This window comes from Ailuropoda melanoleuca, chromosome 2, assembly GCF_002007445.2.
Source record: "Ailuropoda melanoleuca isolate Jingjing chromosome 2, ASM200744v2, whole genome shotgun sequence".
NCBI lineage: Eukaryota > Metazoa > Chordata > Mammalia > Carnivora > Ursidae > Ailuropoda > Ailuropoda melanoleuca.
In genome coordinates this window covers 172,035,413-172,051,997 of record NC_048219.1, presented here as the reverse complement: position 1 = coordinate 172,051,997, position 16,585 = coordinate 172,035,413, and the positions used below count along the sequence as shown (strand labels likewise).

General features: G+C 40.5%; 1 protein-coding gene across 1 annotated transcript in view; it reads right to left on the bottom strand.

The window, feature by feature from the left end:
- The window catches only part of PTH2R (parathyroid hormone 2 receptor), an 87,561-nt gene that overhangs the window by 50,744 nt on the left and 20,232 nt on the right, over positions 1–16,585 (bottom strand). Inside the window, exons 3-4 of the mRNA XM_034655080.1 lie at positions 3,597–3,707; positions 3,363–3,484 (exon numbers count right to left, since the gene is read on the bottom strand). Coding sequence (XP_034510971.1) covers positions 3,363–3,484; positions 3,597–3,707 — 233 coding nt within the window. The remainder of the gene's footprint in view (positions 1–3,362; positions 3,485–3,596; positions 3,708–16,585) is intronic.

The window sequence follows — 16,585 nt, the reverse complement described above, 5'->3', positions numbered from 1 at the left end:
GTTTTGCTTTCCTGCCCTTCTCCGGCATGTGGGCTGTAGCAATCATGCACCATGTGCCTTAAAGCATGTCTCTCAGCTCCTCTGTTCCGACTCATGCCTTTGGCTAACTGCCACCTTTCCTTCTGAGAGCACCTTGCACGTCTCAGGGGATTTCTCTTAGCCCACCTATGCTGTCCCCAGCCTTTGGCATATGGTCTCCACACACTCAGTGAAGGCCCCATGGGAAAAAGCTGGCTGGTGGGGGATAGCTCACTGTGCATGGGGCTCACTGCTTGGGATTCTAAGCCCTTATGCTAACCTTTGTCTGTTAAAAGTTGGTTTAAGGGGTACCTAGGTGGCACATTTGGTTAAGTGGCAGACTCTTGGTTTCGGCTGAGGTCATGATCTCAGGGTCCTGGGGTCCAGTCCCATGTCCAGCCCCAAGTCCAGCCCCGCATCTGACTCAGCACAGTCTGTTTCAGGATTCTCTCTTTCCCTCTGCACTGCCCCCCTCAGCTTGCTTGTTCTCTCTCTCAAATAAATAAATATAATCTTTTAAAAAAAATCCTTTTGGTTTAAAAGCCTTGCTCTTTTCTTTCTATCCCCTTCTACGACCTGGTTGTTCCTCTTCTGCTATAGACCCTGGGATAAATAACAGTCATGGGTCTCTTCTCTTATAAGAAAGTCTTGCCCACTTCTAGAGTTAGGATCATTTAGACTTCTTGGCATTCTCAGCTCACTGAGGAGTTATTACAAATTACTGATTTTGCATCTTACTCAATCTATTCCTACTGTCAGAACGTCCTGCTTCCTAACTGAAAGCAAAAGATTTTGCCTCTTGTTCCTCTAAAAAAAATGTTTACTACATATTCTTATCCGTTAATAAAATACAAAATCTTTTTATAGAAAATATTTGGGGCACCTGGGTGGCTCCATCAGTTAAGCGTCAGACTATTGGTCTCAGCTCAGGTCTTGATCTCAGGGTCATGAGGTCAAGCCCCATGTTGCATTCCAAGCTGGGTGTGGAGTCTACTAAGAAAAAGGAGAAAGGAAAGAAAGAAAGAAGGAAGGAAGGAAGGAAGGAAGGAAGGAAGGAAGGAAGGAAGGAAGGAAAGAAAGAAGAAAGAAAGAAAGAAAGAAAGAAAGAAAGAAAGAAAGAAAGAAAGAAAAAGGGAAAAGAAAAGAAAAAAGGAAAGGAAAAGAAAAAAAGAAAGAAAGAGAAAAGGAAAGGGAAGAAAAGAAAAGAGAAAATATTTGGATAATATGTGAAACACAAAAGGGGGGGTTTTCCTGAATTCCTAGCAACCAAAAAGAAACACTGTATTTCATATATTTCTTTTCATTCTATCTCTATGAAGCATTTTCTATTGTTCTGAGCATCTACATTCCCAATTTACATACAACTTTATTAGCTGATTTTTTTTCTGTTAACTGTATCACAAAAGAATTTTCTAAGGCCACAGACGTTTTACAAAAAGCATTTATATGAGTTTATTTAACCTTCTCTGGAGCGTTTTTCACTGGAAACCTAAATTCTTCAGAATAGTCACTGTAAAAATTAATGGTTCAATGAACATTTTGTTGACTCAATTCCCCCCCATTCCAAATCCTTATAGTTGAACCCTAGAAGTAACTGTATAAGATCAAAGGATAGGACCATTTAAAGTTCTTTTAATACACATTGCTAAATTGCTGTCCAGAAGTTCATTTAACCTCTAAACGAATTTGATAACCTCACGGCCTATCAGAAGTTATTTCCCATCTTTTTACTAAAAGTAACTGTCTCCTATAAAGAACTCATCAAACTCAACACCCAAAGAATAATCCAATCAAGAAATGGGCAGAAGACATGAGCAGACATTTCTGCAAAGACGTCCAAATGGCCAACACACACATGAAAAAGTGCTCAACATCGCTTAGGATCAGGGAAATACAAGTCAAAACCACAATGAGATACCACCTCACACCAGTCAAAACGGCTAAAATTAACAAGTCAGAAAACAACAGATGTTGGTGAGGTTGTGGAGAAGCGGAACCCTCCTACACTGTTGGTGGGAATGCGAGCTGGTGCAGCCACTCTGGAGAACGGTATGGAGGTTCCTCAGAAAGTTGAATAGAGCTACCCTTTTTTGTTTTTTTACTTCTTTTTCCTTCTATAAAAACTTTCATTACTGGGCACTTGGGTGGCTCAGTCACTTAAGCATCTGCCTTTGGCTCAGGTCATGATCCCGGGGTCCTGGGATTGAGCTCCACATGGCGGGGAGGGGGGGCTCCCTGCTCAGCAGAGAGTCTGCTTCTCCCTCTGCCCCTCCCTCTGCTCTTACTCTTTCTCAAATAAATAATTTTTTTTAATCTTAAAAAAAAAAGAAGAAGAAAAGAAGTCCTATTAGTGCAAAATCAAAGTAATCTTCTTCAACTCATTACTTCCCTTACTGCTCTCCCTACTTCCGCCCCCCCAAAAAAATTCAAGCATAAAGAAAAATGTCTAATGCTGGTAGAGTTTATGCATGAAAGACTGTTCTCAGGGCCCCCATAAAAACCATTTATACATCCATCTATCATATTAACCCCTAACATCATATGCATATATCATCATGCATTTTACTCACGAGGTCTGAGTGACAGGAATTTAAGCATGACTTAAAGCACCACGTATCACTTAAAAGTGACTATCTAGAAGTTTCCAACGTTTACATGTGATTGCTATACTGCAAATAGCACTGATGAGGAATTTGGAGATCAGGATTCAGCTTTAGATCCTGTCATCGGTGAGCTGGGTCACTCTGACTAACACCTAAACTCTGGTTCTGAGTTTACTCACGTGTAAAATTAAGGTGCCGTCTGAAAGACCTATGGGATGCCCCTTGCTTCTCCTTCATTCTACAACCCTAATCTTTCCTATGCTAATGAAATCACCTACTGGCCGATCTTAGGAAATGACAAATACATCTTTAAAATACAAATCTCCTTTAGGAATATAGAGTGAAATGAGATGTAGCCATTCATAGGTAACAAGACATCATAAATCATGTTGCTGACTACCTATTTCGATTTTTAAGCAAAATATAACGTAATATAGCCTAATATGATATAATGTAAACATAATATACTACAACATAATACTCACTGACACATATTTGTAAGCATATACGCATATATCTTAGCTAGATAACTCTAACCTAAAGAAAGTATCAGAATGTTTCAGGTCTTACACCATTCCTTAACTGGATAGCTAAAAAGATTCCAACCTTGCTTTTATCTTTTAGAACATTTGTGTCCTAGAATAAAGGGGTTTTTATATACAATAGTTGGCAATCAAGAAATGCATAAAAATATTATTCCATTTTCCCTGTGGTGTTCACAAACACAAAAGTTATCATTACCTTTCCTATGCTGCTATCTGGCTGCATAGAGCGAAGGCAGTCTGAATAATTAGCCCATGTTTTATTTAAACTGTACATAAAATCCCATGTTCCATTGGAGTTACAGTGTCGGAAAGCAACTCCTATAAAGACATGAAGAAAAACATTGAGATTGCTCAATTCTCTTGGCTTTCATTAGAGGGGAAAAAAAGTATATTTCTATTCCAAATTAATCATTTCAGGAAAATTCAATACCTTTATGATTGAAGTCATAAATATAAGGAGGGCATGGGACAGCCAATAGTTTCCCCACTGTTCCTCTGGGCCAACAAATGAGTCCATCCCATTCTGGGTAACAATTTCCCTCTAATAAAGAAAAAAATTAAAAAACAAACAAAAATGCAATTGGAACCAGACAGTAAATGCACTCAAAATACAAAATTTCAGGTTTCCACCTGTAGCAAAATGTAAGACAAATTGGTAGTTGTTGAAACTAGAATGGGGTCGATATGATGAAAATGTCCTAGGATTCATCCACCTAGCCTCATTAAAGGTCCATTAATAAGAACATTTGATTTGCATAAATTAAAAATATTTTGGTGATTCCATTATGAATGAGTTATAGCAATTAATATATAAGAAACATTGGAATTCATTGTGAACAACGGCAGTAAAATTCTATCACAGTTGTAGCTCCATTTTTTACCTTAGATTTTTAAAAATTGCTGTTAAAAAATATGATATGTGAAACAGATTGAGCTTCCCAGGTAAGCTCGAAGATTTGAGTTTGCCTTTTTACCAATAATTCTAGTAAATTGAGTTTAACACTCATCTCAAACAAAATTCTCACAAGCTTTACTCTCATCAAGAATCAAGTATAAAGATTTGGAGTGGGGGGTATTGAACGGACAAAATGCATCCAGAACCCTAGCACTTCTCGAAACCTCCATTGCCACACCCATGGTCCGAGCTTGTCAAACCATGATATTTACACAGAACAATCTGGAATTTGGAAACTCCAACTTTGTCTCTTTTCAGTCCTATAACTGAATTGATAATATAATGTAACTATAACACAGTGTAACCGTACATTTGTAAAGTTGAACCGGGATGAATGATACTTTGGGTTTTGTTTTCAACTACTTGAATCATTTATAACTAGGTATTTGCATTTACATTTCATTTTCTTTCATAGACATGAGGAAAATTTTTTTACAAAAATTTTTTCATAAATAAAGCAGAATATCTTACATATATAAACACATACACACACCACCTAGAATTGACACTTGCTAATATTTTACCATATTTATTTCATCTAATTTATTTTTTGCTGTGGTATTTTAAAGTAAATTGCAGACAGCATAATGGCTCACTCTTAAATATTTTGATACCCATCTCTCAACCTTAAGAGAATTTAAAGGTGGAAATTTTTAAAATTAGCTAGTGAATTCAAAATGCTGTTATAGTTTTTTACACATAAATTGAAGAAAGTTTTCATTGAAAGATACATCTGGTCTTCCAGGTTCCGTTCATGCTCTCCTTTCATCCATTCACACAATAAGCCAAAATCTTCCAAAGGTTTCCCATCTCACTCCCAGCAAAAGCCAAGTCTTCACAAAGTCTGAAAGCCCTGCAAGATCCGCTTTCCCCAATACTTATCTCCCTGACCTCAGTTCTGCTTAGGTTCTCCCACCTCTGCCTTCAGTTCAGTGCATTCACCAGATGGCCTTAGGCTTATTCCCCTCCACCCTACAGACTTTTACTCACAGGTCACTTCTGAGTAAACTTTCCCCATTTACAGTTCCCTTCAAAACTCCTTATCCCCTTCCCTTCTGTATTTTTTTACCTGAGCTCTCATCACCTTCCAATAGTAAATGTTATTTTATTATTGGTTTCTTAAACCACAGGGACCCTGAAGGTGGGGAATTCTGTCTGCTTTCTTCCATGCCTTAGCCACCCTGCACTTGGCAAGGGCTTAACAAATATGCAGAGTCAACACCGTGTGTTCTTCAGGACTGGCCTCCATTAGTTGTGTACTGAACTTCCAAGAAGAGAGCATATCCTCTGTTTCAAAATGAGATTACTTTTAATGAGTGTTCTGTTCATTTTTCTATTGCTACCATAACAAATAACCACAAACATAATGGCTTCAAGAAATCCAAACTTATTATCTCACTATTTCTTTAAGTCAGAAGGCCAGTGAGGTCAGCTGGGACTGAGTTCCCCATTTCCTTGCTGGTGATCAACTTCTAGAAATCACTTGTATTCCGTGGTTCACGACTCCCTTCCTCCATCTTCAAAATCAGCAAGGCAAGTCGACCCTTCTCACGTTTCAAATCTCTCCTCCTCTCTCCTTCTCCATTACTGATTCGTCCACCTTCCTCTAAAACTTTGAAGGCACCAAGAGATTACCTTGGGCCCATTCGGATAATCCAGGATAATCTCCCTATTTTAAGGCCCATAACTGTAATCCCACCTGCAGTGTCCCTGTGCCATGTAACAAAGCATACACAGGCATAACACCAGGTATTAGGGTATGGACATTTTTGGGGACCCTGATTCTGCTACCACAAGTCCTATCTATTATAGCTCTCAATTTTTTAGTTAACCAATTACACTACTGGAGCTGAGGAATTTTGTTCTAGCAGATGTTCATGATGTCAAGTTGTTTGTTCAGTTTTGAATAGTCATGCAAACCCTGATCTGTACAGAAAAGAATTCAGCATAAACATGAAATTAACTTCTTAGTGTCCTCCATACCACATAGAAACAAATAACTTGAATTGCTCTGGGGACTGCTGAAGTAATAAGAAAAAGAAAATGTCTTCCCTCGCCCACACTGTTCTTATAGAAGAGAGCATTTTCCTGGAAACAGCCTCACTTTGCTCACATAATAAGCGTGTGCTTTACATATCAAAGTAGCCCAGGAACCCATCACACTGGCTCTTGCTTCTGGTGCACAGCTTCACTGGCTTCTTTCCACCATTACCTGTGTTTTGTTTTTTCCTTCTTGTTCAAACAGAGTGCAATGAATCAACCTCTTTCACCAACTTTACCCTAGAAACTCCTCTGTATCTTGCTACCATTCCATATGGCTTCACGTCCATTCACTTTGCCTTTAACGAGTCATGCGTCTTCATTTACCTGTACTTTCCATCCTTTACCAGATATCTATTGTGCAATCTACAAAAATTGGACCTGAACACACATTCTTGTGTTCTGATAACTACTTGTCCCTCTACAATGTATCCTGCAAGGGTGTCTGGGTGGCTCAGTCAGTTAAGCACCCAACTCTTGATTTTGACTCCGGTTTATGACCTCAGGGTTGTGAGACTGAGCCCTGTGCAGGGCTCCGCACTGAGCGTGGAGGCTGCTTGGGTTTCTCTCTCTCCCTCTTCCTCTGTCCCTCCCACTGCTTGCACTCTCTCTCTCTCTCTCTCTCAAATAGATAGATGATATAGATAGATAGATAGATAGATAGATAGATAGATAGAAAGATAGATAGATAAAATGTATGCTGCAGTATCGTGATATTTTCAGGCAAGAGATAGTTACATGATGGAATAAGGTCTTCATACAAGTTTAAAACCCAATGACCATTTATTCTATAATTATGTAGTTTTTAAACTACTATGGAGATAAATCTGCTCATATTTTCCTCATGCTCTATAGGAGACAGTTTTATAGTTCCCTACAAGACACCACCCCACACACATACACACACACTACCCAAAATTGGAAAACCAACATTCCTCAAAAATAATGTTTCTGTAGATTGTGTTCATCTCTCTAGTGGCTCTTTGATAAAGAGAATAATAAATATTCGCAAAAGTTGAAAGGATTGGGGAAGCCATGGCCTCACACAGCTAATACAGAGATCTTAATTAACATCTACTCTTTGAACATCATTTCACATCCTATGTGAGTAAATACTTTCATCAGTTACCAAGAAACTAATTAGTTGCCTGATGAACCACCAATCTCTCTTCATAAATTAACACTATTAATTACATTCTTCTTCATCTTTTGTGTGTGCCAGGACAAACTACTTATTAGTGACACTTGTCAATCCATGACCCTCACACAGAGCAGTCTAAAGTTTGGGAACTCCAACTTTGTCTCTTTTCAGTTGTATAGTTACCCATAATATAATAGAGTGTAACCATATATTTGTGAAGTCAAACCAGGATGAAGAATATTTTGGGTTTTGTTTTTAACTACTAGAATCATTTTATAGCTAGGTATTTGCATTTACTTCCTTCACTTTCATGGACATGAGGGAAATTTGTATTTGCTTTGTATTACAATGTTTTTCATAAATAAAGTATTACATATATATATATAGCACCTAGAATTGACACTTGTTAATATTTTGCCAAATTTATTTCATCTGATTTATTTAGTGAAGACACAAAGGGTAGGGTGAGAAGGTCCTACATTTGTCTAATTAGTGTTCCAGATGGCAAGACTATGAGGATGGGGGAGAGCAAAGCTTCAAAGACAAAACAGCAAACCACTCTCACTAATGACTAAAGACAGATCCTCAGACTTCAGAAATCGAATTAATCCATACCCAGATGCAGAATTAAACTTCGGAACATCACAAAGAAAAGCTCTTAAAAGGAGCCAGAGAGAAAAAACTAATCATCAACAAAGACTGAAAACTGATTTGTCGAAGGAGGAGTCCAAGATGGCGGAGAAGCAGGAGGCTTAAATTTCGTCTGGTCCCAGGAATGCAGCTAGATAGCTATCAGACCATTCTGAACACCTACAAACTCCCCTGGAGAATGAAGAAAAGAATAGCAGCAACTCTAAGAACAGAATAGCCACCACTTTCTGCAAGGAACCCAGTTTAAAACACGAGTTGAGCTCCAGCTCGGCGTTCCAAGATGGCGGAGGAGCAGGAGACCTAAAGTTCGTCTGGTCCCAGGAATTCAGTAAGAGAGCTACCAAACCATTCCGAATACCTATGAATGCAACTGGAGAATGAAGAAAACAGTAGCAGAAACTTTATGAACAGAAAGGCAACCACTTTCTGCAAGGAGGAGAAAAGATGGAGAAGGAGTAGGCGACCCTTTCTCAGCTGGTCCGAGTCAAGCTGGATATCTACCAGACCATTCGGAACACCCACAGAATCAGCCTGAGATGCAGGAAGATACATCTGGATCTCTACAAATGAACATGTCCAGTGCTGAGTATTGAGGTATGAAGTGGGGAGCTGTGAATCCGAGCACAGATATAGGAAGATAAAGGGAAGGGGGAGGGAGCCTCTGCACTCAGGCACTGGGAAGCAATAGCCCCTTGTGCTGGGAAGCAGGCTGGACTCTCAGACCAGCACCCTCAAGAGAGCGGACTGAGACAGTGAGCCTGGGAACGCCTGTGTCCAAACTGAAAACAGGAGCTCCCGACTGCACACTCGAACTAGAGTGAAACCGAGAGCTCAGGAGTGCAAGTGCAACCAGACTGAAAACTGGTGCTCCAGACCACAGGCAAACCATACTGAAACAGGGAGCTCGGGAGCTCGGGAGCACGCATGGGAACCGGGGGCAGCGGGCAGTGTTAGAAGCATAAGGACAGAGACTTACTGGCCCTGGAAGTGAGGGCTGGCACACGGGCTGTGGGGAGCACATCCCGGGTCACTGAGGGTTTTTAGCAGCACCAATTAAAACAGAGTTAAAGTGGCCAGAACATCAGTGGAGAGCGAACCACAATCTCTCAGCTCTGAGACAGAGGCTAGGATATGGCCACTGCTGCTCTGACTCTCAGAAAAGGCACAGAAAACTGCCAGGGAAAGCCACCAGAGAACAACAGCCCAGAAATACCAGCTCACATTGTGCTCATCCCCATCCCCCCTCGCAGGGGACGGGGCAACGCTACCCAAACAGGGTTTCCTGAATATCAGCGTGGCAGGCCCCTCGCCCAGAAGGCAGGGTGAAAAATCAGGAAGCCGACATCCCTGAGGACCCTATAAAACAAGTGCAAACTGCCTGTGACCCGCACCCTCGAGACAGCAGACTGAGACTGTGAGCCGGGGGCGCACGCTACCAGACTTCTCACGGAGCTCCGGAACTCCAGTGTGCTCACTGGATCCAGACTGAGACCAGGAGATCCGGGAGCGCGTGCAGGGTGGCTGGCAGCTGGCGGGGATAGAAACACAAAGGACAGAGACGCGCAGGCCCTGGAAGTGAGGGCTGGGACGCCGGGTGTGGGGCGCACATCCCGGGATGCTGCAGGGTTGAGCAGCACCAACAGAAACAGAGTTAAAGTGGCCAGAACATCAGTGGAGAACGGGCTGCAATCCCTCCGTTCTGTGACAGAGGCTGAATTTCGGCCGCTACTGCTCTGGCTCACAGAAGAGGCACAGCAGACCGCCAGGGAAAGCCGCCAGAGAACAAAAGCCTGGAAATACCGGCTAACAGGGTGCCCATCCCCATCCCCCCTCGCAGGGGACACGGAGACTACACCAAACAGGGTTTCCTGAGTATCGGCGCGGCAGGCCCCTCCCCCAGAAGGCAGGCTGAAAAATCAAGAAGCCCACAACCCGGAGCGCCTGAGTGGCGCAGTCACCAAGCACCTGTCTTCGGATTAGGGTGTGATCACAACGCTCCGTAAGGAGTCCTTCATCGGGCTTCTCCACCGGGAACCTGCTTCTTCCTCTCCCACTCCTCTGCTTGGGTTCCCTTTCTTGCTGACTGTCTCTCTCTCTCTCAAATAAATAAATAAACTCTTTAAGGAAGAAGCCCACATCCCTAAGATCTCTATAAAACAAGGGCGCACGGCCTGGGTCCCAGTCAACACTTGGGCTCTGGACAACCCTGCAATCTCTCTTCATCAGAATGACGAGAAGGAGAAGTCCCCCCCAGCAAAGAAAAGATAATGAGTCTGTGGCCTCTGCCACAGAATTGGCCTCGGCCACAGAATTAATACATATGGATGTATCCCAATTATCAGAAATGGAATTCAGAGCAACAATGGTCAAGATGATGAGTAAACTTGAAAAAAGCATCAGAGAAAGCGTTGCTGAGAATATAGAATCCCTAAGGGCAGAAATGAGAGCGAATCTGACAGAAATTAAAAATTCTATGGGCCAAATACAGTCAAAACTAGAGGCTCTGACGGCCAGGGTCACCGAGGCAGAGGAACGCGTTAGCGAATTGGAGGATGGGTTAGTAGAAGAAAAAACGAAAATAGAAGCTGGTCTTAAAAAAATCCACGCCCACGAATGTAGATTACGGGAGATTACTGACTCTATGAAACGATCCAATGTCAGAATCATCGGCATCCCTGAAGGGGTGGAGAAAAACAGAGGTCTAGAAGAGATATTTGAACAAATTGTAGCTGAAAACTTCCCTAATCTAGCAAGGGAAACAAGCATTCGTGTCCAAGAGGCAGAGAGGACCCCATCCAAGCTCAACCAGGACAAACCTACGCCACGGCATGTCATAGTGCAATTCGCAAATATTAGATCCAAGGATACAGTATTGAAAGCGGCCAGGGCAAAGAAATTTCTCACGTACCAAGGCAAAGGTATCAGGATTACGTCAGACCTGTCTACAGAGACCTGGAATGAGAGAAAGGCTTGGGGGGGCATTTTTAAAGCTCTTTCAGAGAAAAACATGCAGCCAAGGATCCTTTATCCAGCAAAGCTGTCATTCAGAATTGATGGAGAAATAAAGACGTTCCAAAATCGCCAATCATTAACCAATTTCGTAACCACGAAACCAGCCCTACAGGAGATATTAAGGGGGGCTCTATAAAGGTAAAAAGGCCCCAAGAGTGATACAGAGCAGCAAGTCACAACCGATACAAAGACTTTAAAGAGAAATGGCATCATTAAAATCATATCTGTCAATAATCTCTATCAATCTAAATGGCTTAAACTCTCCCATAAAACGCCACAGGGTTGCAGATTGGATAAAAAGACATGACCCATCCATTTGCTGTCTACAAGAGACTCATTTTGAACCCAAAGATGCATTCAGACTTAGAGTAAGGGGATGGAGTACCATCTTCCACGCAAATGGACCTCAAAAGAAAGCTGGAGTAGCAATTCTCATATCAGATAGACTGGATTTTAAACTAGAGGCCATAGAGAGAGATACAGAAGGGCACTATATTATTCTTAAAGGAAGTATTCAACAAGTGGATATGACAATTATTAATATATATGCCCCCAACAGGGGAGCAGCAAGATACACAAGCCAACTCTTAACCAAAATAAAGAGACATATAGATAAGAACACAGTAATAGTAGGGGACCTCAACACCCCACTATCAGAAATAGACAGAACACCCTGGCAAAAACTAAGCAAAGAATCAAAGGCTTTGAATGCCATACTCGACGAGTTGGACCTCATAGATATATATAGAACACTACACCCCAGAACCAAAGAATACTCATTCTATTCAAATGCCCATGGAACATTCTCAAGAATAGATCATGCTCTGGGACACAAAACAGGTCTCAGCCAATACCAAAAGATTGAAATTATCCCCTGCATATTCTCAGACCACAACGCTCTGAAATTGGAACTCAACCACAAGGAAAAACCTGGAAGAAACTCAAACACTTGGAGGCTAAGAACCATCCTGCTCAAGAATGACTCGATAAACCAGGAAATCAAAAAACAAATTAAACAATTTATGGAGACCAACGAGAATGAATACACAACGGTCCAAAACCTATGGGATACTGCAAAGGCAGTCCTAAGGGGGAAATACATAGCCATCCAAGCCTCACTCAAAAGAATAGAAAAATCTAAAATGCAGTTTCTATATTCTCACCTCAAGAAACTGGAACAGCAACAGAGGGACAGGCCTAACCCACTGACAAGGAAGGAGTTGACCAAGATTAGAGCAGAAATCAATGAATTAGAGACCAGAACCACAGTAGAGCAGATCAACAGGACTAGAAGCTGGTTCTTTGAGAGAATCCATAAAATTGATAGACCACTGGCAAAACTTGTCCAAAAACAAAGAGAAAGGACTGAGATTATTAAAATTATGACTGAAAAGGGAGAGGTCACGACCAGCACCATTGAAATTGCAAGGATTATTAGAAACTTTTATCAACAGCTATATGCCAAAAAACTAAACAATCTGGAAGAGATGGAGGCCTTCCTGGAAACCTATAAACTACCAAGACTGAAACAGGAAGAAATAGATTTCTTAAATAGGCCAATTAACTATGAAGAAATTGAGTCAGTGATAAACAACCTTCCAAATAATAAAACTCCAGGCCCAGACGGTTTTCCTGGGGAATTCTACCAAACATTCAAAGAAGAAATAATACCTATTCTCCTAAAGCTATTTCAAAAAATAGAAACAGAAGGAAAGCTACCAAACTCATTCTATGAGGCTAATATTACCTTGATCCCCAAACCAGGCAAAGACCCCCTCAAAAAGGAGAATTACAGACCGATTTCTCTAATGAATATGGATGCCAAAATCCTCAACAAGATCCTTGCTAATAGAATCCAACAGTACATTAAAAGGATTATCCATCATGACCAAGTGGGATTCATACCTGGGATGCAAGCATGGTTCAACACTCGCAAATCAATCAATGTGATACATCATATCAACAAGAAAAGACTCAAGAACCATATGATCCTCTCAATTGATGCAGAAAAAGCATTTGACAAAATACAGCATCCTTTCCTGATTAAAACCCTTCAGAGTGTAGGAATAGAGGGTACATTTCTCAATCTCATAAAAGCCATCTATGAAAAGCCTACTGCAAGCATTATTCTCAATGGGGAAAAGCTGGAAGCCTTTCCCTTAAGATCAGGAACACGACAAGGATGCCCACTCTCGCCACTATTATTCAACATAGTACTAGAAGTCCTTGCAACAGCAATCAGAAGACAAAAAGGGATCAAAGGTATCCAAATCGGCAAAGAAGAAGTCAAACTGTCTCTCTTTGCAGATGACATGATACTCTATATGGAAAACCCAAAGGAATCCACTCCCAAACTATTAGAAGTTATAGAACAATTCAGTAAGGTGGCAGGATACAAAATCAATGCCCAGAAATCAGTTGCATTTCTATACACGAATAACGAGACTGAAGAAAGAGAAATTAGGGAATCCATCCCATTTACAATAACACCAAAAACCATGCGTTACCTTGGAATTAACTTAACCAGAGACGTAAAGGACCTATATGCTAGAAACTATAGATCACTTTTGAAAGATATTGAGGAAGACATAAAAAGATGGAAAAATATTCCATGCTCATGGATTGGAAGAATTAACATAGTTAAAATGTCCATACTACCCAGAGCAATCTACACTTTCAATGCTATCCCGATCAAAATACCGAGGACATTTTTCAAAGAACTGGAACAAATAGTCCTTAAATTTGTATGGAACCAGAAAAGGCCCCGAATCTCCAAGGAACTGTTGAAAAGGAAAAACAAAGCTGGGGGCATCACAATGCCGGATTTCGAGCTGTACTACAAAGCTGTGATCACAAAGACAGCATGGTACTGGCACAAAAACAGACACATCGACCAATGGAACAGAATAGAGAACCCAGAAATGGACCCTCGGCTCTTTGGGCAACTAATCTTTGATAAAGCAGGAAAAAACATCCGGTGGAAAAAAGACAGTCTCTTCAATAAATGGTGCTGGGAAAATTGGACAGCTACATGCAAAAGAATGAAACTTGACCACTCTCTCACACCATACACAAAAATAAACTCCAAATGGATGAAAGACCTCAATGTGAGACAGGAATCCATCAAAATTCTAGAGGAGAACATAGGCAACAACTTCTATGACATCGGCCAGAGCAACCTTTTTCACGACACATCTCCAAAGGCAAGAGAAATAAAAGATAAAATGAACTTATGGGACTTTATCAGGATAAAGAGCTTCTGCACAGCCAAGGAAACAGTCAAAAAAACTAAGAGACAGCCCACGGAATGGGAGAATATATTTGCAAAGGACACCACAGATAAAGGACTGGTATCCAAGATCTACAAAGAACTTCTCAAACTCAATACACGAGAAACAAATAAACAAATCATAAAATGGGCAGAAGATATGAACAGACACTTTTCCAATGAAGACATACAAATGGCTAACAGACACATGAAAAAATGTTCAAAATCATTAGCCATCAGGGAAATTCAAATCAAAACCACACTGAGATACCACCTTACGCCAGTTAGAATGGCAAAGATAGACAAGGCAAGAAACAACAATTGTTGGAGAGGATGTGGAGAAAGGGGATCCCTCCTACATTGTTGGTGGGAATGCAAGTTGGTACAGCCACTCTGGAAAACAGTGTGGAGGTCCCTTAAAAAGTTAAAAATTGAACTACCCTATGACCCAGCCATTGCACTACTGGGTGTTTACCCCAAAGATACAGACGTAGTAAAGAGAAGGGCCATATGCACCCCAATGTTCATAGCTGCATTGTCCACAATAGCCAAATCATGGAAGGAGCCGAGATGCCCTTCAACAGATGACTGGATTAAGAAGCTGTGGTCCATATATACAATGGAATATTACTCAGCTATCAGAAAGAACGAATTCTCAACATTTGCTGCAACATGGACGGCACTGGAGGAGATAATGCTAAGTGAAATAAGTCAAGCAGAGAAAGACAATTATCATATGATTTCTCTCATCTATGGAACATAAGAACTAGGAGGATCGGTAGGGGAAGAAAGGGATAAAGAAAAGGGGGGTAATCAGAAGGGGGAATGAAACATGAGAGACTATGGACTATGAGAAACAAACTGAGGGCTTCAGAGGGGAGGGGGGTGGGGGAATAGGATAGACTGGTGATGGGTAGTAAGGAGGGCACGTATTGCATGGTACACTGGGTGTTATACGCAACTAATGGAGCATTGAACTTTACATCGGAAACCGGGGATATACTGTATGGTGACTAACATAATATAATAAAAAATCATTAAAAAAAAAAGAAAGAAAAAAAACTGATTTGTCACCAATAACAATGGAAGCTAGAGTAAAAATGAATAATACTCAGGTGCTAAAAGTAAATAATTCTCAACCAAGGATCATATGTCCAGAAAAAGTATCTTTGAAGATTAAGACTGAAATAAACACCTTTTTGGACAAAAAAAACACTGAGAGTGTTCACTGCAAGCAAGTTCTAGCATAAAGAAATCTTACAAAAAGACACATTTCATCCTGAAGAAAAATTATAATGTATAATTAAGATAAAACTATGACTTCATTAATATAAAATTATATGATAATAGCATATAATTTGGAAGTAAAGTATTTCAAATTGCTTGTATTATTTAAGAAGGAGAAGTTATAAACTTTAAATGTTCTTAAATTAAATATTTGGGAAAAAAATTAAGTATTTGGAGATTAGAATGAAGTAGATCAATCCCGATATTTCAGTATAGAGTATAGTTTTGGGTTTTGTTTGTTTGTTTGTTTTTTGCTTGTTTGTTTTGTTTTTTAGGGAGGAAGAGGCAGGGGGAAGGGCAGAGAAAGACCCAGTGCAAAGCTCAGTCTCACAACCCTGAGATCATTAACTGAGCTGAAATCAAAAGTCTGAAGCTTAACCAACTGAGCCACCCAAAAGCTAGGGCATAGTTTTTTTTTTTTAATTGTTCATTTAAATTCAATTTAGTTAACATATACTGTGTTATTAGTTTCAGTGGTAGAATTTACTGATTCATCAATTCCATATAACACCTAGTGCTCATTACATCAAGTGCCCTTCTTAATGCCCATTACCTAATTACCCCATCTCCCCCCCACCTCCTCTCCCCGCAACAGTTTGTTTCCTAGAGTTAAGAGTCTCTACAGTTTGCCTCCCTCTCTGATTTCATCTTATTTTTCCTTCCCTTCCCCTATATTCATCTGTTTTGTTTCTTAAATTCCACATATGAGTGAAATCATATGGTATTTGTCTTTCTCTTATTTCACTTAGCATAATACTCTCTAGTTCTATCCATGTCACTGCAAATGGCAAGATTTCATTCTTTTTGATGGCTGAGTAATATTCCATTTTGTATATATATATATATATATATATATATAGACACACACACACACACACACACCATTTCTTCTTTATCCATTCATCTGTTATGAACATCTGGGCTCTATCCATAGTTTGTCCATTGTGGACATTGCTGCTATAAACATTGGGGTGCAGGTGCCCCTTTGGATCACTACATTTGTATCCTTAGGGTAAATACCTAGATAGTGCACTTGCTGGATCGTAGGGTAGCTCTATTCAACTT